We start from the raw sequence: 23,623 nt of genomic DNA, 5'->3' as shown, positions 1-23,623 counted from the left end.
CTTCATAAACAGAGAACAAAGAATTATTTATATTTATGGCATTTCAAAAGTATTTGAAACTACTGAATCATACCAGTACATACTGCAATTAATAAAATATCCATGGTCTCTGATATAGAAGGGGAAACCCAGATGCCTTCAGGAACCCACCCTTTGTGTGAGGATTGAATCTCTAGAGCAGTAATAAGTGCTAATGAAGAAAACTATGATCAAAATAAATGACTTGAGTCATCATATGGTAGTTAGTTCAAATCTAAGTCAAACGTCAAACCAATCTTTGGCACTCTAAGATCCTTCCTTCTACAGGCTGGCACCATGCAACAAATAGCCCATCTGTATTGCTGGGGATAGCACCAATGAGAACTGACTTCCATTTACATAAAGACAGACTTCAATGGCTAATATGACCCTATATATAGTATGGCTTACTTATAAAAACTGAGCATTAAATATGCCGGTAGGCTATAATGCATACAATGAATCATTTTCTTACAAGCATTTTCAGTCTTTTTCAAAACGCTAAATCCACAATTTGAAAGGGCCTAAATTGCCTTAGCTTAAAGGTAGCTAACTAGAAAAGAAAACCTTTTTACGTGTACTAGAGTATAACAAGCTGGCCCTTTTTACTAAATATATATACATATAATTTCATTCCAAAACAAGGTTTTTTTAGTTGTACTTTTTACGGTTGGAGAAATAATTTTTTTAAGGAAGGGTAAACTTTGGAGTCATATGGGCCTTAATTCCTTAATTCTTACTAGCTGTATAGCTATGGTTACCTGTAAGCCTCTGTTTCTGATCTGCAAAATAAGGATAGGAACATCCATCTCAAAAAATTGTTCCGAGGCTAAATGGGTTGCTGAGAGAGCACTTAGGAAAGAGTCTTTAAAAACTAAGCATTAAGTAAATATTAGTTATACTTGTGTTTCTTTCTTCTACCCTCCATGTTCCAAGAGAAGAAAATATATTTTTGAAATTTAAAAAGTAATCTCACCTAAATTTAGCACCACATCCAAATGGATATATTTTTTAGGAAGCGGCTCAGATAAATACATCTGATGTATTTATCTGATGTGTAATGGTAGCAGGCACATCCCTAAAGCCAGTACACAAATTAAGTTTTTAAAATCTAATTATTAATTATGTTTAAATCACAGTTCACAATTTAAACGAACCCTGTGAACTATCCTTGCATAGAATAAATAACCACTCCTAATTAGCCATTTTTATAATTCTGTTTGCGATCTCTATATGAATAGTTTGCTTAAAATGAGATATATCTCCACTTAGTTCTTTGTAAGCCAATAATTTTATATTCATCCATCAATGGCAGTAGACTTTGCAAAAGAGTATTCTATAATGCTTATTGGAATTCATATCTAAAAACAAACTATTATCAGGAAGAAAATAAGATTTGATTTATTCAAAATCATGAGACCATTGCTACATTTCAGTATTCCACGGACATGCCTGTCCAGGGTATGTGTGTGTTATAACATGTGCTACATATGTCACAACTATGGCAGAGCACCAAAAATTAACAAGAGGAAAAATAACATTGAATGCATCAAAAGGGCCTGGTCCCCTTTATTGAGAGGTAACTTTATCTTGACTTGTGTGGGCATTGAAGGAAAAAAAAGGTCATTAAAGTCAAATTCACTACAAAACGAATACATCTGAAAAAGAAGCATAGAAACATTAGACATTGGTATATGCAAAGTATAGGCTAGATTGTTCTAGTTGCAATAAAAATTCAAAATAGCTGGGCACGGTCACTCATGCCTGTTATCCCAGCACTTTGGGAGGCTGAGGCAGGAAGATTGCTTGAGCCCTGTGCTCCAGACCAGCCTGGGAAACATAGTAAGACCTTGTTTCTACTAAAAATGTTTAAAACTTAGCTGAGCGTGGTGGGTGTACACCTGTAGTCCCAGCTACTTGGGAGGCTGAGGCAGGAGAATTGCTTGAGCCTGGGAAGTCAAGGCTGCAGTCAGCCGTGATCACACCACTGCACTCCAGTCTGGGCAACAGAGAGAGACCCTATCACACACACACACACACACACACACACACACACACACACACACAAAATCAAAATAATGATAACAGTAAACTGCAGGCTAGTATGATTTTGTAGGGAATTAAGTATCACAATTGGTCATCTAGCAGCAGATACCAATCATTAATACCACTGCTTCTCACGTCAGCTTAAGCCAGTTGTGATCTGAATCTATTTCCACTGGTACAGATAAAGAATCACTTCCTAAGGAGAATTTAGTTTTCAGCTCTTCTAGAATCTGTTCTAAAAAAAATCTTAAACAAAGATTGAAATGCCATCTGCTAAAAAATATTCTGGCATAACAAATTTAAACAATGTGAAAGCCAGAGATTAAAAATGTAGCTCAATCACATTACCATTCTTTGGCTGGCAATGAGAAAGCAGATGTTATAGGAAACTGAAATGTATTCCATTTGAGCATAATAGGTCTCAAATGTCCTTGTTATAACTCCCAAAATATTCATATTCCAATGGGGTCTTTGTGATTTTGTTGTTGGAGTTATTAACTTGTCAGATTGCTCTGGTTTTTCCGGGTCTAAAATCATACATTCTGTTTTAGGAGAATAGACGATTATCGTTTTATGATTAAAATCACCACTTTCAAATATTTCTATGATGTTCAAATGGCACATTATTTGGAGTAGTGGCTACTCTACTTGAAAACTGAGAGTTACTTATTTGATAATATATTTTGAATGAGCAGGAAAAAAAGTGAGAAAGAGATTTCGCACTTGAATTACATGTTCACCAAGGTATATGAATTTAGTTAGGTACCTAAGTTCTTATTTCAGTGAAGTCTTATTCTTACTGAATGGATATTTCTCTTAAATCTAATCTTAAAAAGCAAAGGTTTTGAAATGGTCTCTAGGATCTACTTCACGAAACCTCTTCAGTGAAAGAAGAAAGCAAATGCTTATCCCACACAACACCCAGTATACCTCAGTCTGTAGTCGCCCTTCATTTTCTTCATATTAACTACATCATATTGTCACTTATTAAAGAGAGAGTAGGCGCATGCTCTATTCACAAAATATAGCTCCTCTTCAAGAAATCCCTGCAGGGTGCTGTTGAAATTGCTGTTCATGTAGCACCTAAATATCTAGCACTTAACTTAGAGGCATGTAGCACCACTTGAAATCTCTCCACTGTCATTTAGTTTGAAGAATATTTGCCATGCAAGGGTTCTTGCTTTGAGGAAACAGCCCCTACTCATTTCTAAATGAAATAATTTAAGGATCTTGAATGGAAAATGGACCTATATGCAATGCTGCCAAAATTCTCATTTCTTGGATGATAATGACCAAGAGATCTCAAATTGTTGAGCTGTGACAAGGCTAACCTCAGAATGCTTAGGACAAAACTAAGGGCATTTGTGCTACTGAAGGGCCACTGGGACAATCACTGGTCCTGCCCCAGAGCTCCCATGCATGCCCTTGCTTTTTGCTCACTATTTTATTCTCTTGTCTATTTCCTTTTCTTCACTCTCCTTTCATTTCTCTCTTTCACCTCTTCCTGGAAGACTGTGTGGGTAATGGACAGAGGCAGACCTTAGAGTCAGAGAGGTTGCATCTGAGACCAACTCTAGCACCAACCTCAGTGACCTGAAATAAGTAAGTTAACATTTCATTCTCTTCACCTAAATAAAGGGGTGACATCTAGCTTACGATGTTGTCACAATAATATGAATTAATAAGTATAAAGCTCCTAAACAGATAGAAAGTGGCAAACAAAAGTAGCCATTATATTATTTTGATTGCTATTATGCAATCAAAAATGATGCTATTATGACAATTATTATTATGAGGTAGGATTAGATTCTTGCAACAGCTGTTTTTGACCTCCATTCTGAGAGTCCTTACCAGGCTACAGTATCCATCTCTAGCCACTGTGGGTATTGGCTGCTCTAGACTCACACCACCTTCCTCAAGAGATGCTTGGCAATTTATGTCCCCAACTGGCAACTTATGTCCCCAATGTCACTATTCCTTTAAAGCTTTATTCTGAGAAGACTCCCTCAATAGATGGCGTACAGAAGAATTCCCCTGTTGGGATTTGCTTCTGAGACACTAACCTAAGAAAGTTATTATTATTACAAATACATCTTAGGCCTTTCTAGTAACCAAAGATACTTCAAGCACTCAGCTGAAGACAATGCTTATCTCTTCTGGATCAAAATTGCCCCCTTTCCAATTCTACTTCTGGCATGACAGTGTGAGAATCTCAGTGGTATCACTCTTCAGCAAAACTGGTGAAAATTAATTTTAAAAGTCACTTAAAGTCTCTGAAAAATAGCCTATGTGCATACAGCAAATGAGGAAACATTTATTCGAGAAAGTGTACTAAAACTCCATAAATCTGCGAGAGTCTGTGGTATTTTAACCAAAACCCACAACCTCCCTCCTAATTCCCAGTTCAGTATGATGACAACTTCACTCTACACTAGTGTCCGAGGCATTCGAACCAGAGCGACTCCATCTTGAGTAAGGGCTAGGAAAAATGAGGCTGGAACTTGCTAGGCTACATTCCCAGAAAGGTATTCCTACCCTCTAGATGTTAATGGTTAAGGGAACAGATTGATAATGTTTGCTAAGCAGACCCAGACTTAGAAGTGTCCTGATATTCTGATATCAAGAACAGATGTATTCCTAATTTTACTTTAGAGATAATAATATTGATTCTTGCAAAATATAGTACCTAAGAAAATTAATCGTTTATCAAAAACCTTTGTAGCAGAGCACATCTCCCCATATATAAACAAGTATTGTACCTAGGGTGGATGCATTCCTCCTCTCACTTTTGAGAACACCCTACTCTGTTTATGGAGTAGCTGTACTTTCACCACTTTACTTTCGTAGTACACTTGCTTTTGCTTTGTACTGTGGACTCACCCTAAATTCTTTCTTGTGCAAGATCCAAGAACCCTCTCTTGGGGTCTTGATTGAGACCCCTTTCCTGCAACACTGGTATAGTCAAGAACACAAGGTTCTGTCTCCCATCTAGAGAGTTACATTCCTGGGAGAAGTGGGACATCCACATTTTCCTGACTGCCCCCTTGTTGCTGAGGCAAGGTTCCTGGCAAATGCAACCAAAAGAGGGGAGCTCCATTCTCCCACTTAGCTGCCACTCATGGAATCAAGGCTGCACATTGGGCACAGGGCCACTTAGAACACTAGGGTCCCCACTGTCCTTGCCATGATGCCTGGGGCAAAGGTTCTATGCCAAGAGAGACTAGCCAAGGACATCTGCATCCACTGAACACTTAGTTCTTTAAACCGAGTGTCACTCACGGAGAGATGCACAATTGTCCCTCCCTCAGCCCAAGGTGTAGGTCAGATATTTCACCTTGGGAGAAGCAGACCATAGAACAGAGAGCTTGAAATCTCTCCCCAAAGAAACTGACTTTGTGACAGAATGTAAAATTCAAGCCTAAGAGTGTTCTCAGAAACAGTGTAAGTTGGTGAAAGGCAATTGGGAAAAGAATGATGAATAAATGTACTGGAGGTATAGGCTAAACTGTAAGCCCACTAGTTGCTAGAGAAAAATGAGGAAAGTCTTGGAAGACCCCTTCTACAGTCTGAATAAACCTCAAACACTAAACAGAGGAACCATCCCTTCAAAGAAGATTAATTTGATTGGATTTGTGTGTGAAGCAACTTATGCCCCACAGCATTATTGCAAGCAATAGAGCAATCAAGCAGCAATTAGTGGAGTTTCACAAATGTATGTCCTCAGGTAACCAGGTATGGTGCTTTGGCATACTGAGCACTTATGAATTAAAGGAAAATGGAAGACCTTAGAAGTTGCCTCAGAACCAAAGACTTCCTAACTTTCTCTTGTTATCCCCTCACTGCATCCTCCAGTGCAGGCGGGGAGGGTCTCTCTGAAAGTTCCCTTATCTGAAAGAAAAATTTCTTTAAACACATATGCAATTGTCTTAAGACCCATTCCCTAGGAATCTCATCAAATAACCAGAAAAAATTAACCACTGAAGAGAAGAAAAAAGTCTTTGCCACAAGGCCCAGAAGATTTCTGGTTTATTCTACTGAGGACAACTCCAAAAAATTACATGGGAGATATCTACATATTATATGGTAACTCTATGTTCAAAATTTTGAGAAATTGCTATTCTATTTTTCCAAGTGGATGCACCATTTTATAATCCCCTCTGCAACGAATAAGGGTTCTTTCTCCATATCTTCACTGAGACTTGTCATTGTCTTTTTATTTGAATCATCCTAATGAGTCTGAAGTAGTGTCTGGTTATGAGATTTTTTTTAAAAACATTTATTTTTGGTTTGGGGGTACACGTGAAAGTTTGTTACATAGGTCGACTCATGTCACGGGGGTTTGTTGTACCAATTATTTCATCAACCAAGTATTAATCCCAGTATCCAATAGCTATCTTTTTTGTTCCTCTCCCTCCACTCTCCACTCTCCCTCCACTCTCAAGTAGACCCCACTGTCTGTTGTTTCCTTCTTTGTGTCCATAAGTTCTCATCACTTAGCTCCCACTTATAAGTGAAAACATGTGGTATTTGGTTTTCTGTTCCTGCATTGGTTTGCTAAGGATAATCGCCTCCAGCTCCATCCATGTTCCTGAAAAGGACATGATCTTGTTCTTTTTATGGCTACGTAGTATTCCATGGTGTATATGTACCACTTTTTCTTTATCCAATCTGTCATTCATTTGCATTTCCCTAATGATTAATGATGAGTGTCTTTCCATGTGCCTATTGCCATTTATATATCTGTTTGGGGAAAAATATCTATTCAAATCCTTTGCCCACTTCCCCCCAATATTTTAGTATGGTAATAAAATTTACCATCTTAACCATTTCAAAATGTACTTCAGTGATATAAAATGTACTCACAATGTTGAGTACATTTGACTCACAATGTTGTGCAACCATCTCCATAAATCTTTTTATTTTATAAAACTGAAACTCTATACTTACTAATTAATAAGTCCCTGTTCCCCTATCTCTGCAATCCCTGGCATCTACCATTCTATTTTGGGTCTCTATAATTTTGACTATGCTAAACACCTCACATAAGTGGAATCCTACATTATTTTTCTCTTTGTGACTAACTTCACTTAGCATAACATCCTCAAGATTCATCTGTAATATAGCATATTTCAGAATTTTCTTTTTAGGCTGAACAATATTCCATTATATGTATCCTATTTTACTTTTCCATTTATTTATCAGTAGACATTTGGGTTGCTTCTATGTTTTAGCTGTTGTGAATAATGCTGTTATGAACATGGGTGTACAAATATCTCTTTGAGACCATACTTTCAATTCTTTCAGGGATATACCCAGTAGTGGAAGTGTTGGATCACACAGTAATTCTATTTGTAATTTGTTTAGGAACTGCCATACTGTTATCCACAGTGGCTCTACCACTTTACATTCCCACCAAGAATGCACAAGGGTTCCAATTTCTCCACATCCTTGTCAATGTAATTGCCTTAAGGGTTCATCTTGCCCACTGCCTAGAAATGCCAATGCACTGAGAAGAGCAGGTTTCTGCCAGAAAGAAAGAGTTTAATAATCTCAGGACCAACCAAGTGGAAGAATGGGAGATAATTCTCAAATCCTTCTACCCAAAATCTCAGACGTGAGGTTTTTGAGGATAATTTGGTGGACAGGGAGCTGGAGAATGGGTGTTGCTGATTGGTTGGGAATGAAATTACAGGAGTGTCCAAATTGGTCTTCATGTGTTGAGTCAGTTTCTGGGTGGGGGGTCACAGGATCAGTTGGGCCAGTTCTTTGGTATTAGTCATGGGTCTAGATGACATCTGCTGGTCTGCCCAAATGCAAAAGTCTAAAAATTACCTCAAAGACCACAAGAAAAACAGAATTTTACATCAATATCCCTGATGAACATGGACGCAAAAATCCTCAATAGAATATCGGCAAACTGAATCCAGCAGCACATCAAAAAGCTAATCCACCACGATCAAGTTGGCTTCATCCCCGGGATGCAAGGCTGGTTCAACATACGCAAATCAACAAACGTAATCCGTAATATAAACAGAACCAAGGTTTTAATAATAGTGATGTTATCTACAGGAGCAAGTGGGGAAGATACAAATCTGACCTCTGGAACCGTGGTTGGTTATTGTTTATGGCTACATCTTAGCAGAATTCAGGCCTCTCCCATAATTCTAATTTTGTTGCCTTTCATTAGTTTTACAAAGGCGGTTTCAGTCCTCAAACAATGAAGGGGTAGTTTTGGGAAGGGCTATTATCATCCCTACTTTAAGGTTAAACTACAAACTAATTCCTCCCATAGTTAGCTTGGCCTATGCTCCAGAATGGGCAAGGGTAGTTGTTAGCTTGTGAAGTTAGAAGCAAATTGGTGTCAGCTATGTCAGATTTTTCTCATTGTCATAATTTTTGCAAAGGTGGCTTCTCTACTACTTGTAATTTTTTGGTTTTTTCAATACTAATTGTCCCAGTGGGTATGATGTGTTATCTCATTGCAGTTTTGATTTGCATTTCCCTAATGGTTGGGTGATGTTGAGCATCTTTTTATGTATTTGTTTACTAGCCATTTGTATAAATTATTTGGAGCAATGTCTATTTGAGTCCTTTCCCCTTTTTTAAAATCAGTTTGTTTTTCTGTTTTTAAGATACAGGAGTTCTCTACATACTGGGTATTAATCCCTTAACAGATATATGGTTTGCAAATAGTTTCTCTCATTCTGTGAGGTGCTTTTTAAACTCTATTGATAGTGTCTTTTTGGTGCACAAAACTATTTACTTTTCATACTGTTCCATTTGTCTACTTATTCTTTTGTTGCCTGTGCCATTGGTGTCATATCTAAGAAACCATTGCCAAATACAATGTCTTGAAGTTTTTACCCTATGTCTTCTTTTTTTAATTTTTTATTATTATACTTTAACTTCTAGGGTACAAGTGCACAATGTGCAGGTTTGTTACATATGTGTACTTGTGCCATGTTGGTGTGCTGCACCCATTACCTCAACATTTACATTAGGTATATCTCCTAATGCTATCCCTCCCCACTTCCCCTACCCCATGACAGGCCCCAGTGTGTGATATTCCCCACCCTGTGTCCAAGTGTTCTCATTGTTCAATTCCCACGTATGAGTGAGAACATGCAGTGTTTGGTTTTCTGTCCTTGCGATAGTTTGCTGAGAATGATGGTTTCCAGCTTCATCCATGTCCCTACAAAGGACATGAACTCATCCTTTTTATGGCTGCATAGTATTCCATGGTGTATATGTGCCACATTTTCTTAATCCAGTCTATCATTGATGGTACCCTATGTCTTCTTAATGGTGGCATTATTTTAGGTCTTACATTTACTTCTTTGATTCATTTTGAGTTAATTTTTGTATATGGTGCTAGGTAAGGGTCCAACTTCACTCTTTTGTATGTGGTTATCCCATTTTATCAGCACCATTTGTTGAAAAGACTGTCCATTCCACACTGAATGGTCTTAACATCCTTGTCGAAAATCCTTTGATTGTATGTGTGAGAGTTTATTTCTGAACCCTTTATTCTATTCCATTAGTCTGTCTGTCTGTCTTTATGCCAGTGCCACACTGTTTTGATTATTATAGATTTATAGTAAGGTACAAAATCAGAAAACATGAGTTCTTCAGCTTTGTTCTTCCTTTGCAAGATTATTTATGCTATTTGGGTTCCCTTGCTATTTCATATAAATTTGAGGATGATTTTTTCTATTACTGCAAAAAAAATCTTTGGGATTTAGATAGAGATTGAATTGAATCTGTTGATTTCTTTCGATAGTATTGACATGTTAACAATATTATGTCTTCCAATCCATGAACATCAGATATGTTTCCATTTATCTCTTCTTTAATTTCTTTTGGCAATGCTTTGTAGTTTTCATAAACATTTTTTTCTTTCAATGTTATTTTCAATGGAAGCTTTTGTAATTTCCTTTGCAGATTGCTCATTGTTACGATGTAGAAATGCACCTCCTCATTTTTGTGTAATTTTGTATTCTGCTACTTAACAATAGAAATTATTTATTAATGCTACCAGTTTTTTGTGACATTGTTAGTTTTTTTCATATATAAGATCTTATAATTAAAGAGCAGAGAAATTTTTACCTTATTCTTTTCCAATTTGATTTTTTAAATTTCATTTTCTTGCCTAATTCCTCTGGCTAGAACTTCAAGTACAATGTAAAATACAACTGGTGAAAATGTGCATCCTTGTTTTGGCGCTGATCTTTGAGGAAAAGCTTTTATTCTTTCACTATTGAATATCATATTCACTGTGGGTTTCTATTTATGGCTTTTATTATATGGGAATTTCCTTCTATTCCAAGTGTGTCAACAGTTCTTATCATAAAAGCGTGTTAAACTTTGTCAAACGCTTTTTCTCCATTAATTGAGATGATCTTATGAATTTTTTCCTTTAGTTTGTTGATGTTGTATATTACATTGATCAGTGTTCTTACGTTGAAATATCCTTGCAGAAGAAATAAACTCTACTTGGTCATGATGTATAATCTTTGTAATATGCTGCAGAATTCAGTTTGCTACTATTTTGTTGAAGATATTTGCATCAATGTTAATAATTAATTAATATTGGTCTGTAGGGTTTTTTTTTTATTCTTGTAGCATCTTTGGCTTTGGTATCAAGGCAACTGAAACTCATAGAATGAGTTTCAAATTATTCATTTCTCCTATTCAATTTTGTGGAAAAATTTCAGAAGATTGTTTTTTTGTGTTGTTCAAGTCCTCTATTTTCTTTGTCTAGTCGTTCTATCCATTTTTGAGAGTGGCATATTGGAGTATTCAATTATTGTTGTAGAATTGTCTATTTTTCCCTTCAGTTCAATTAGCTTTTGCTTTGTAGCTTTTGATAGTCTGCCATTATGTGTGTAAATATTTATAATGGTTATATCTTCCAGCTATATTGAATATTTTATTAATATATCTTTGTCTTTTGTCATCTTTTTTACTTATTTGTCTCATATTATAACAGATACCCCTACTATCTTTTTGTTATAGTTTGCATGGATCATCTTTTTCCATCTTTCACTTTCAATCTACTTTTGTCTTTAGATCTAAAGTGAGTCTCTTATAGACAGCATGTATTTGGATTCTGTTTGTTAATCCATTCTGCCAATCTCAGTATTTTGACTGGAAGTATGTATTCCACTTACCTTTAAAGTAATAACTAACTAGGAAGAACTTAATTCTGTCATTTTGCTGTTGGTTTTCTATATGGCTGATAGCTTGCTTTTTCTTCATTTTCTGCATCACGGTGTTCTGTGTTTCATTGATTTTTTTTGTAGCAAAACATTAAATTCCCTTATAGTTTACTTTTGTATATATTTTATAGCTATATTTTTGTGATCACCATGGGAGTTATATTTAACTTCATCAAATTAGAACACTGTAATTTGAATTTAAGGTAGCATAATTCAATAATATACAAAAACTCTGTTCCTTTAACAGTTCCATCCTTGCCCATTTTTATTGTGATGTCACAAAATTACCACTTTATACGTTGCATAACCCAAACATAAACTAATGATTTTTTAAAAATGTATTAGTCTCATGTATCACATAGACAACAGAATGTGGAGTTACAAACCAAAACTACAATTTGCTAGCTTTTAGTCTTTCAGGAAAAGTTTTTGTTGACTTTTTTTCCTTCGAATGGGCCATATTTTCCTGTTTCTTTGTATGCCTTGTAATTTTGTTGTTGTTGTTGTTGAAAACTGAACATTTGAATTTAATAATGTGGTCACTCGGGAAATAAAATTATTTTCCTTCCCTAAGATTTGTTGGGTTTTGATATTGACTTTGTTTTTGTGTTCTTGCAGGCTGTTTCTGTGCCAAGAATCAGCCTGAGGCATAAAGTTAAGGTCCTTCAGGTTTTTAACTAAGCATGCCCCTTGCCCTGGGCATGTTTGGTACCTTTTTAATTTCTCATTTTCCCTGTATATACAGTTGCTTTTGAATCTTCCAGCCATTAATGTCTGGCTCTCAAAAGGGAAGAAAAAAATGAAACAGGGGAAAAGGGCACTGGATCCTTAAAGCACCTGCAATTCACTTCCGTTAGAAGTAAAGGGGCTAGAAACAATTGTGGGAGATGTAATACCAATGGCCACCTGAGTCTTTGTCTGCACCTCTGTCTTCGGAAGGACCAATCAGGGACCACAGCACAGATGCCCAACATTTGGAGGGCAGGGTTCTTTTTGCCCACCTTGGCTCTCACCAGCTGTGTGTAAACTGCTCCTGGAACAAATTAACAGCTATCTGCCATGGAGGAAGAGGGGTAGGAATAGGGGTGGTGTAACTGCTACTATGCTAAGAATTGAAATAACTAAAATTAACAGCAATTTGTTGTCCAAGCCTTCCCCTAAAAGCCACAAGCCTTCAATAGACTCCAGAGTTTCAAAATAGATTAGCACAATTGTTGCCTAGATGCTTCCTACTCTGCTTCCCCTCTCTGTGGTTGGGAACTTCCCAGAACCCTCTTCCTTTGTCCATTTGTCCATTTTTTTAGTTGAGTCATTTGACTTTTTATTTTTGAACTGTGCTTTTGTATTAGGCCATTCTTGTGTTCCTATAAAGATAATATTCGAGACTGGGTAATTTATAAAGAAAAGAGGTTTAATTGGCTCACAGTTCTGCAGATTATATAAGCATGGCACCAGCATCTGCTCAGCTTCTGGTGAGAGCCTCAGGGAACTTTTTCTCATGGTAGAAGGGAAAGTGGGAGCAAGCATGTCACGTGGCAAGAGCACGAGCAAGAAAGCAACAGGGGAGGTGCCATGTGTTTTTAAACAACCAGATCTCATGAGAACTCCCCCACTACCACGAGGACAACACCAAGCCATTCATGAGCGATCCACCCCATAACCCAAACAACTCCCACCAGGACCACCTCCAACATTGGGAATCACATTTCAAAATGACATTTGGAGGGGACAAACATCCAAACTATATCAATTTTTATACATTCTGGATACAATTCCCTTATCTGATATGTGATTTGCAAATATTTTCTACCATTCTATGGCCTATCTTCTCCCTTAACATTAAACTTTTAACTAATGTTGTCCCTCTCTTTCTACTTACAAAGACCAAGAAAGAATACCACATTTGTACAAATGTATGGATGCAAGAGCTCAGAAGGAATGGCAGAAATACAAGGCAAATAAATGAGACTTGGCATATGAGTGAAAATCATGTCATCCTCAATGCTAAAACAAATCTTAACTTGCAACATAGCAAAATATGTCTACTGTGCCATATTCTATTCCTAAAGTCCAGGATTTCTGAACACGAATCAGAATCTGCCTTCCAAAACCAATCAACTAAGAATTCCTACAGTGTGAACATCTCCAGCAGAGAGGACTAATGTTGTTTAAAATATTTGTGTTAGTGGCTTTAAATTTACAAAAGGCTTAGGAAGTAGTTACCACACTTTCCCATCCCCACACACCTAGGCATACAAAATAAAAAAGCATTTATTTCATGTTAATTAACAGTTTATTGACCGCCCACTATCCCAAGGTACCATGTTAGGCTTTGGAGTATCAAAGGGGGGAAAAGACATACTCAAGAAATTTAGAGTCTAGTTAAGAAGTTTGCCTCAATTTCCTAATCACCTTTTGTCCATCAATCAAGGAAAGCATCTAGTAACTAATCATTCACTTCTCTAACCATACACATACATGTAGAAAAATGTGTGGATTAATTGTCCTTGTTTGAAAACAGTAGGTTCAGGAGGTTGCTATAGTTTGAATGTTTGTTCCCCCAAAACTCATATTAAAATTTGATCTCTAATGTTGGAGGTGGGGTCTAATGGGAGGTGTTTGGTACATGGAGATGATTCCCTCATAAAGAGATTAATGCCTTCCTTGCGGCTGGGGAGGTAAATGAGTTCTCACTCTTACTAGTTCCTGCAAGAGCCAATTGTTATAAACAACCTAGCACCTCCCTCCCCTCTCTCTTGCCTCCTCTCTCACCATCTAATTTCTATATCCTGACTCCCCTTCACCTCTGTCATGAATGAAAGTAGCCTGAAGCCCTTACCAGAAGCTGAGCAGATGCTGGCACTATGCTCCCAGTACAGCCTGCAGAACTGTGAGTTAAAGAAACTCATGTTACCCAGCCTCCGGTGTTCCTTTACCAAAAAACAAATGGACTAAAACAAGGGCCTTAGAGACAAACTAATCAAAGCCTCTCATTTTAAAGATGAAAATTATAAATACAAAGCAGGTAAATGACTTATTTGAGATTGTTATTATAGCTAATACTAATATGGGACTTATTATGTTCCCAGAACTGCCTTAACCACATTGTATATTCGATCCTCACCACAATCTGTTCCTCAAGCAGCAAACTAAGGCACAGAGAAATTGAGAAACTTGACAAAGACCAAACAGTTCATAAGGACAAAGCCAAGATTTGAACCCAGTAGTTTTGCTTCAGAATCCAAGCTATGTTTAGGTAGCTATTTCTAAAGATAGGCATGAATTTTTGACACATGTTCATACACTGGCCTGCTATTTGATACTAATCATCATGGTTGTTTCCAGCATCTCCAAACCTAATATCTCATGATATTATGATACTTAAAAGTCACAAAACACACAAGTTGAAAAGAGTAGTGTGATTGCCAACGTGGATGAGGATGCTACCAGGAGGAGGAAATGAAGACATCCAAAGTCATGACAAATATATTTATAATAAGCTAACTTTGGCAAATATTGCCACTGGTGTATTATTCCTTTGTCATCCCTAATCACCCCCATGTACTCCCTCCTATCTCCAAACCCTGGTCTTCTATATGTGTTTTCAATCAAGTAAGAACAGGTTAAGCTGTAAAACCTAAAGTGGATGGAGTTGGGGTTAAATCCTGGGATGACTGGAATATCCAAGATAGAGAAAATCTGTGTTTCAGAAGTCTCAGACCTCATTTCATTTCATACATTCACTCATCAATGAATAAATATTTATTCTGTGCCCACTTGGTAAAAAGCACAGACCCAGTTACTGGAAATACACCAGTCCACGTGATGAATTTGGCCTTTTCCCTCCTCACACACACAGTGTCGCAGCATTCCTCCAGAGGAGGTAAGACATCTGCAGTTAAGCAAGTGTCATCTTCCAAACTCGTGGACCTCTGAATGGTGCCTGAGCTGCAGGAGGTTTAACAGAGTGACTCAGCAAGGCGAGGGACTGCTAATAGATTATTTGTCACTCTTAGGTATACAGGCCATGGGGTAAGAGAATGTTGTTTAGAAATGGCTATAATACATTATTTGAGTGATTTGTATGAACTACAAACTAGTTTATAAGTAAAAATTGCTCGCTTTGTTATTGTATTTTGTTAGAATGCACATATCCTTTTTGTCCTTGGGGACCCTGAATAGCAAAATATTATATCTGCTTATTGAATTGATAAACTAAGTAATTCCAGAAATTTTGGAAATTGAGTTCACTCAAAGATAGATATGAAACTGCAAAATTTCCACCACCTATATATCTATTTTCATCTTTTAGTATGAGTTCCCACTTCTTTCCTTGTAATCAAGCTACCATAACTTTCCCACCTACACTGAGGTCTTTGTCAGCCACCAAAATCTGTTCTGCTTACTAAAACAACAGGCTTCCTCTGAAGCCCTAAGTTCTTTAATTCACTCAGCATGATGTTATTTCTAAAAATGTTTTTCCCACTTTAACCCAATCTCTCCTGTATCAAGATAATAACTAATTAATTATCGTTGTCCCTCAATTTTGTAATGAGGTTAAAAAAAACCATTATTTTCATACCCTTTATCATAAGGTAGCCAGGCTACATTCAGCTATTACAAAGCACATTTGAGTTATAGGTGTAAGTCTATATACCTTGTATATAGCTTGTGTTAGGGGATTTTACTGGACCCCCATATCTGCTCACATATCTGGCTACATATTTACTTGCATATTTTACGTTTTAAAAACTTCAAGCTTCTTATGAGCAAGTGTCCTATTGCCTTTATATGCTCCAGAAACAGAAATTTGATGGAGACAAAGAAGTGGATAAAAAGAAGAACAAGCAGATAATTGGAAGGTGTGTTTGCATTTACGTGTGTAAGATTCAGGGACAAGGCCAATGAGGCTGGTGTTTTTAAACAGACTGAAAGTCTGGTTAGGTACAGTCTATCGATTCATCACATCCAACCCTCACATCCTTCTTAGAAATCTGCAGGGGCCGGTTGCGGTGGCTCACACCTGTAATCCCAGCACTTTGGGAGGCCGAGGCAGGTGGATCACAAGGTCAGGAGTTCAAAACCAGCCTGGCCAAGATGGTGAAACCCCATCTCTACTAAAAATACAAAAATTAGCTGGACACAGTGGCAGGCGCCTGTAATCCCAGCTACTCAGGAGGCTGAGGCAGGAGAATTGCTTGAACCCGGGCTTCAGAGGTTGCAGTGAGCCAAGATTGTGCCACAGCACTCCAGCCTGGGTGACAGAGTGAGACTCCACCTCAAAAAAAAAAAAAAAAAAGAAAAGAAAAGAAATCTGCAGGACTGTAGGCTACAGGAGAGCAAAGGCCACATAAACCACACAGACTCATGTATTTCCGAAAACTCCTACAATGCTTTTCACATCATAGGCATAGAATAAATATTTGTTGGATAGTAAATGAATAAATGAAACAAAATGAATTCTAAGAATTCTGAAACATCTTATATAGTCCAGGATAGATATAAAAACACATTGAAAAAAGAAACTCCTATCTAGACTATTAATGGCTTGCCCCAGGTCTCATGGCCAACAGAGCCACCAGTTGAATCCAAGAGAAGACCCCATGTCCAGTGCTCTTTCTAGCATACATCTTTTCCTTTCTAGCTCTATCAAATTCTGAATCTTGTTCTTTTATAACTTATTTTGAGTTTTTGCAAATTCTTAATAAGCCACAGACATCAGCTCCTACTCTTAGAGAATCAGTTTGAGAATGAAATCTAGTGTTCTAATGTATTATAATTAACAGATGGTTTTATATTAGGCTGAGAACATAAAAGAAAAACCCTACAGCTGCCGAGAAAAAAAACGGAAAATCAAGGTCTAGCTAGTGTCAGACCTGAGTTACTCCAAACCCAAGAAATGGATGCATTCAGTATGAGGAACCTCAGAAGCCAGCTGCTTTCACAGCACCAAGAAACCTCTGGCCCAGATTTCAACAGAGTTCAGGGAACACAGATTGAATCCTCCCAGGGATCCCAGCAAATATCTCAGTCACTAGCAGAACTCATGAGGGCTTTTTTTAGACCACTTCAAGGAGCAGAGGAGCACCAGTTCTGCTTTAATTGTGGACTTTCAGCCTGGCTTTCTTACAAATATTTTCTTGGAAGTCATTTCCTTTTTACAGATATGAAAAGGACAAGAGTCAATAACTGCCTAGCTGCTCCATGGTGGATTCCCATACGTGACCCAGATGACAGCATATATTCTTTCTTTAAAAGGGACGCATGGGAAATTTTCAAAGTAGTTTTTGGATGACTTCCCAGAAGACACATCAACTGAGGATGTCAGGCATCCCGCTGCAGGAATTGGTGTTTTTCCTAGGGGAAAAGGTCTGGAAGGTCACCTTCATAGCACTTGTTTGATAAGGAAGGGCATAGTATAGTTCAGGCAGAGTGGGGAGTCAGCACAGTAGGTAGTGATCAATTCTGTGTGAATTGATCCCCAATCATAGTCCCAGTTTGAAATAGTCACAACTGGTTATTCTATGTTCTTGCAGTCTGTGTTCTTATTCAGCCAGTCTTGCACAATTGCAGTTTGAATTTCTAGATCAAGCTACCTTAATCTGAACACATGGGCAATATCCAACTCACCCCATCTTCAGAATTCTCACCACTGAGCTCATTCTCCAGGGTCATTCTCAGAATTTGTCCCAGGCCCAAAGAAAACTCATTTTAAATCTCTGCAACATGTCAGAAAAACATGACAAACTGCTTAACCAAAAATAAATAACTAAACATTCCTCATCAACAACAATGTGCTCAATCATACACAGCTGAACCATTGGGACTCTGGCAAACTTCCTGAGAATGCAATTTTTTTTTTTTTTTTTTTTTTTTTGAGACAGAGTCTCGCTCTGTCGCCCAGGCTGGAGTGTAGTGGCACGATCTCCGCTCACTGCAAGCTCCAGCTCCCGGGTTCATGCCATTCTCCTGCCTCAGCCTCCCAAGTAGCTGGGACTACAGGTGCCCGCTGCCATGCCCGGCTAATTTTTTGTATATTATTTAGTAGAGACGGGGTTTCACCATGTTAGCCAGGATGGTCTCAATCTCCTGACCTCATGATCCGCCTGCCTTGGCCCCTCAAAGTGCTGGGATTACAGGCGTGAGCCACCGCGCCCAGCCAAGAATGCAAAATTATGGGTGGCCTTGATTCATAGACTTTGGTTCTTTTCTTCTGATCCGACACTTCATTAGAACAAACTTGATCCACGATGCTGAAACAAAATTTAAACACCATGGCTAGGCATGGTGGCTCACGCCTATAATCGCAGCAGTTTGGAAGGCTGAGGCAGGTGGATTGCTTGGGCTTAGGAGTTCGAGACCACCCTGGCCAACACAGCAAAACCCTGTCTCTACCAAAAATACAAAAATTAGCCAAGTATGGTGGCAAGCGCCTGTGATCCCAGCTACCCGGGAGGCTGAGGTGGCAGGATCACTGGAGACCAGGAAGTTGAGGCTGCAGTGGGCCATGATTATGCCACTACACACTAGCCTGGGTGACAGAGCAAGACTCCATCTCAAAAAACAAAAAAAAAGTTAAATAATAAAATGTATATCATTAAAGAAACATTTTAATTTAGAACCCTGAAGGTAAACTTCCTCAGATCTCTGTTCAGTGTGATTCTCCCTCAGTCCTGCACCAACCTCAACTCCCCTGTAGGAGGCTGTGTTCTCTATGGTTATGCCTTCCCCACCAGAGTACAATATCTTTAAGAAGAGGAATTACTATATTTATCTTGGTATTCTCCCTCACCTCTGTCAGGTCCTCAGTGCTTTTTTTATGTGTTGTAGGCATTCAATGTTTACTTAATAGATATAAATTCAATGTTTAATACATTTATTTCTTTAAAGAAATAGAAGATTTTCATTCTCATATTTTTCAAACACTGAATCGAAAAAAACTTCAGTGTTGGATAAGATTGCCTTCCATTTATCATAAAAATTTTCTCAAGACTCAGAGAAAATCAAACTCTTATCAAGGTGGCCACATGGAGCATAGCTTAATGTTGATGACACTCAGAGATTTTCTTTAAATTTTGGTTGTTTTTCAGGGGATCAGCCCAGAAGACACCTGCCAAACCCAGGAGTTAGGTGGTTATTTCATGTGGGTCATGGAATTCAACCACCAGAAGACCAAATTGTAGTGATTGTTTCATTTTCTATTACTTGTGACTTTGCTTGTGTCACTGGATAGAGGAACTGGCCACACTTACTGTTCATTCTCATCCCCTTTATCACCTGAGTGTAAAGACCCTATTGAGATGTTGTAGAAACAGAATATTTTCATATTGGCTTCTTCACCAGATTCTCAGCTTGCCAAAAAGAGCCAGGAGGCTGGATTGGTTATTTTAAGATAAAGTTTAGGGCCAATAAGGCAAAGGTAAAGGATGTAGTCCTTCTAAATCCTGCTTCTGTTTCAAAAGTTTAAGTTCCCTTCTCTCCATAATGCATTTTCTGACTACTTCCACCCATGTTATTCAATCTTCATTTCCTTTGAGCAGAAGATGCCCTTGATTGTTTTCCGTGTTCAACTAAGTTGTGGGCTGCTGGGGTCAGGGACCAAGTTTTATGCTTCTTTGGTATCACCCATGATGTCTAGCACACTGCTAGGCACAAAATAAGTGCTGTGAAACAAAAATGGAATCTCTGGACCCCAAACTGACTAAGCCAAAAGAAAAGCTAAGCTTGGGAACTGAGTCACTAAAAAAACTGCTTTCTGTTATTGGAAAAAAACTACTTTAAAGTTTATATGGAACCAAAAAAGAGCCCACATTGCCAAGTCAACCCTAAGCCAAAAGAACAAAGCTGGAGGCATCATGCTACCTGACTTCAAACTATACTACAAACCTACAGTAACCAAAACAGCATGGTACTGGTACCAAAACAGAGATATAGACCAATGGAACAGAACAGAGCCCTCAGAAATAATGCCACATATCTACAACCATCTGATCTTTGATAAACCTGACAAAAACAAGAAAAGGGGGGAAACGATTCCCTATTTAATAAATGGTGCTGGGAAAACTGGCTAGCCATATGTAGAAAGCTGAAACTGGATCCCTTCCTTGCACCTTATACAAAAATTAATTCAAGATGGATTAAAGACTTAAATGTTAGACCTAAAACCACAAAAACCCTAGAAGAAAAGCTAGGCAATACCATTCAGGACACAGGCATGGGCAAGGACTTCATGTCTAAAACACCAAAAGCAATGGCAACAAAAGACAAAATTGACAAATGGGATCTAATTAAACTAAAGAGCTTCTGCACAGCAAAAGAAACTACCATCAGAGTGAACAGGCAACCTACAGATTGGCAGAAAATTTTTGCAATCTACTCATCTGACAAAGGGCTAATATCCAGAATCTACAATGAACTCAAATTTACAAGAAAAAAACAAACAACCCCATCAAAAAGTGGGTAAAGGATATGAACAGACACTTCTCAAAAGAAGACATTTATGCAGCCAAAAGACACATGAAAAAATGCTCATCATCACTGGCCATCAGAGAAATGCAAATCAAAACCACAATGAGATACCATCTCATACCAGTTAGAATGGTGATCATTAAAAAGTCAGGAAACAACAAGTGCTGGAGAGGATGTGGAGAAACAGGAACACTTATACACTGTTGGTGGGACTGTAAACTAGTTCAACCATTGTGGAAGTCAGTGTGGCGATTCCTCAGGGATCTAGAACTAGAAATACCATTTGACCCAGCCATCCCATTACTGGGTATATACCCAAAGGATTATAAATCATGCTGCTATAAAGACACATGCACACGTATGTTTATTGCAGCACTATTCACAATAGCAAAGACTTGGAACCAACCCAAATGTCCAACAATGTGGCACATATACACCATGGAATACTATGCAGCCATAAAAAAGGATGAGTTCATGTCCTTTGTAGGGACATGGATGAAGCTGGAAACCATCACTCTCAGCAAACTATAGCAAGGACAAAAAACCAAACACCGCATGTTCTCACTCATAGGTGGGACTTGAACAATGAGAACACACAGACACAGGAAAGGGAACATCACACACCGGGGCCTGTTGTGGGGTGGGGGGAGGGGGAAGAGATAGCATTTGGAGATATATCTAATGTTAAATGACGAGTTACTGGGTGCAGCACACCAACATGGCACGTGTATACATACGTAACTAACCTGCACGTTGTGCACATGTACCCTAAAACTTAAAGTATAATAAAATAAAAAATAAAAAAATTTTAAAAACCTGCCTTCTGTTGTTACCAGGTAGCTGCAACAATAGAAGGCCACATATCTCCCCAGATAGCCTCCCTCACAAATTGCTTACAGTGAAATGCCTTGTGGGTCCCTAAATCTTTCAGAATGCATATCCCTCCTATAAATGAGCCCTAAAATACAGTTCTGTTGAATCTCACTCTGACAATAACAGCTCATCTTCATATGTATGGTATAAGGACAAGACTTGGAAATCATCCCTCTGCCCACCCCAAGACAAATTCATAATTGACTTTCCCCCTATTTTCACATTTATCTTATGTAAAATGTAGATTTACTGAGCATGAGAGGAACACATAATCAGTATTCCTCTACCCACTCTTCACACGCATAATGTGAATTCACTGGGCACTAATCAAAGCCTCACAAGAATGTAACTTCTTCCCTCATTGCCTACCTTCCCATTTCCCTTTTTTTTCTTTCTTTTCTCCTTCCCCTCCTGCTGGCTCTTTCCCCTTTAAATACCGAAGTCCTCAAAAACTCTCTTTGCAAAAGGCACAGATCACAGATGTTCCTGTATTTGTGCTTTCTCCTGGGGAATGTCCTTAACCTTGGCAAAACAAACCTCTAAAACGATTGAGACCTGCCTGTCATTTTTTTGGTGCTTAAAATCCACGACGGAATTTTTAATCACTATTTTAGACTTGGGTAAATCTGGCTGTGAAAGTAGTGACAGAGTCTTTTAGAATTTTCTTCTACCAAAAATAATTAATCAGAAAGTCCCTGAGAGAATTTCAGATACTCCTGTAAGGATCAACCCTAAATTTAAATTAGACTTGTAGATCTGTGCATACCCAGTGTCTCACACATATAAACTCAATAAAAATTTATCGAATGACCAAGTGAAGAAATGTTCTTTCAGCTTTTCCTTCAAGACTCAGAAAAAAGATATCTGCAGTTCCAGAATGGACTGAGTGAACAAGAAAAGAACAGATCAGTGACACAAAGACAGCCTTCTTTTTCCCTTTCAGGGTGACTCAAATTGTAGTCCTCATCTGAACAGTCTGAGACACAACTCTTGTCTCATATTAACTCGATAGTGCATTTGCTATACTCCCATTTACACAAACTGCTCAGATGCCCCAAATGCTGAGTCTGTTCGTCTTCATTTTATTCCTTTGGGAGATGCTGGTACAAACTTGTTTTTTCTTTCTTTTTTTAAATGGAGATGTCATCACCATAGCAACTAAAAGATATAAATCTTGCCTAATTGAATCAGTATGCTCAAGATAATAGCCAGGGCAGAGACTGAGTTAAAACTGGGGTAAGGGTGAGAGTGGGGAAATGGATGAGGATGATAAAAATATTTATGTCCCTAGAATTTGTGGGTTTGGATTAATTCTGTTTCGTAAGGAATATTGTTGGCCTTCAAATGCAGTGCCACTTGGGAGAGCAGCAAGCGGGCAGTAGTTGAGGTGTCTCTGCAGTTAAATCGCAGTGAAAGGCAGGTTATGAGTATAGGGACAGCCCCTCGGCCATGTGGTCCCCTCCCTATCCTGAGGATAACGACATTTGAGAGAAGCCAATGGTATTGGAGGGCCAGAATCGAACTTAAGCCGCTTAGCTGGTACAACTGTAAACCCTCCCTCACAGGGGCTGGGCCCTGCAATCTTTCTAAGCAGGGTAAAGAAAAGTAAGGGGACTTCCTTTTCGAAGAGGAGGTTCCCGCGTGCTGCACCCGACCTTTCCCTCAGGGCCCAACACGCGTTATATAAATGCCAAGTTACTCAGGGGCGCACACGTGAGAAGGCTGGGGCCCGACACACGCGGTGTACTGCCGAAGTCACCGGTGTGGCGCGCCTGGGGGACACGCCGAAGCCCATTTCCCTCCCGCATCTGGAAAGCAGTCCCCGCTCTTTCCAGCTGCTCCGCGGGGCGTATGGCTGTGCGCTACCTCCTGCGGACCCCAGGCTGGGCGAGGGGGCAGCGATGGCCACATGGCGCGCTCGGGGAGATGGCAGCTGCGCTTTGTTTCCAGCAGTGATAGGTGAGTCACCGGCTCCCGCAGCCCCAGAGCTGGGCAAACAC

At 38.7% G+C, this 23,623-nt stretch overlaps 1 protein-coding gene across 2 annotated transcripts in view; it reads left to right on the top strand.

Moving 5' to 3' along the window:
* Positions 1-23,223: 23,223 nt before the first annotated feature.
* The window catches only part of LOC129144050 (uncharacterized), a 53,590-nt gene continuing 53,190 nt past the window's right edge, over positions 23,224-23,623 (top strand). Inside the window, exon 1 of one of the 2 annotated variants that reach the window (XM_063799818.1) lies at positions 23,224-23,582. In XM_063799818.1, the coding sequence (XP_063655888.1) occupies positions 23,533-23,582 (50 nt within the window). In that variant the 5' untranslated portion in view covers positions 23,224-23,532. The remainder of the gene's footprint in view (positions 23,583-23,623) is intronic. The other variant, XM_063799834.1, reaches the window with a different exon arrangement.

The sequence above is a fragment of the Pan troglodytes genome, chromosome 1 (assembly GCF_028858775.2).
Source record: "Pan troglodytes isolate AG18354 chromosome 1, NHGRI_mPanTro3-v2.0_pri, whole genome shotgun sequence".
Lineage (NCBI taxonomy): Eukaryota > Metazoa > Chordata > Mammalia > Primates > Hominidae > Pan > Pan troglodytes.
This window is presented reverse-complemented; position numbering and strand designations above follow the sequence as displayed.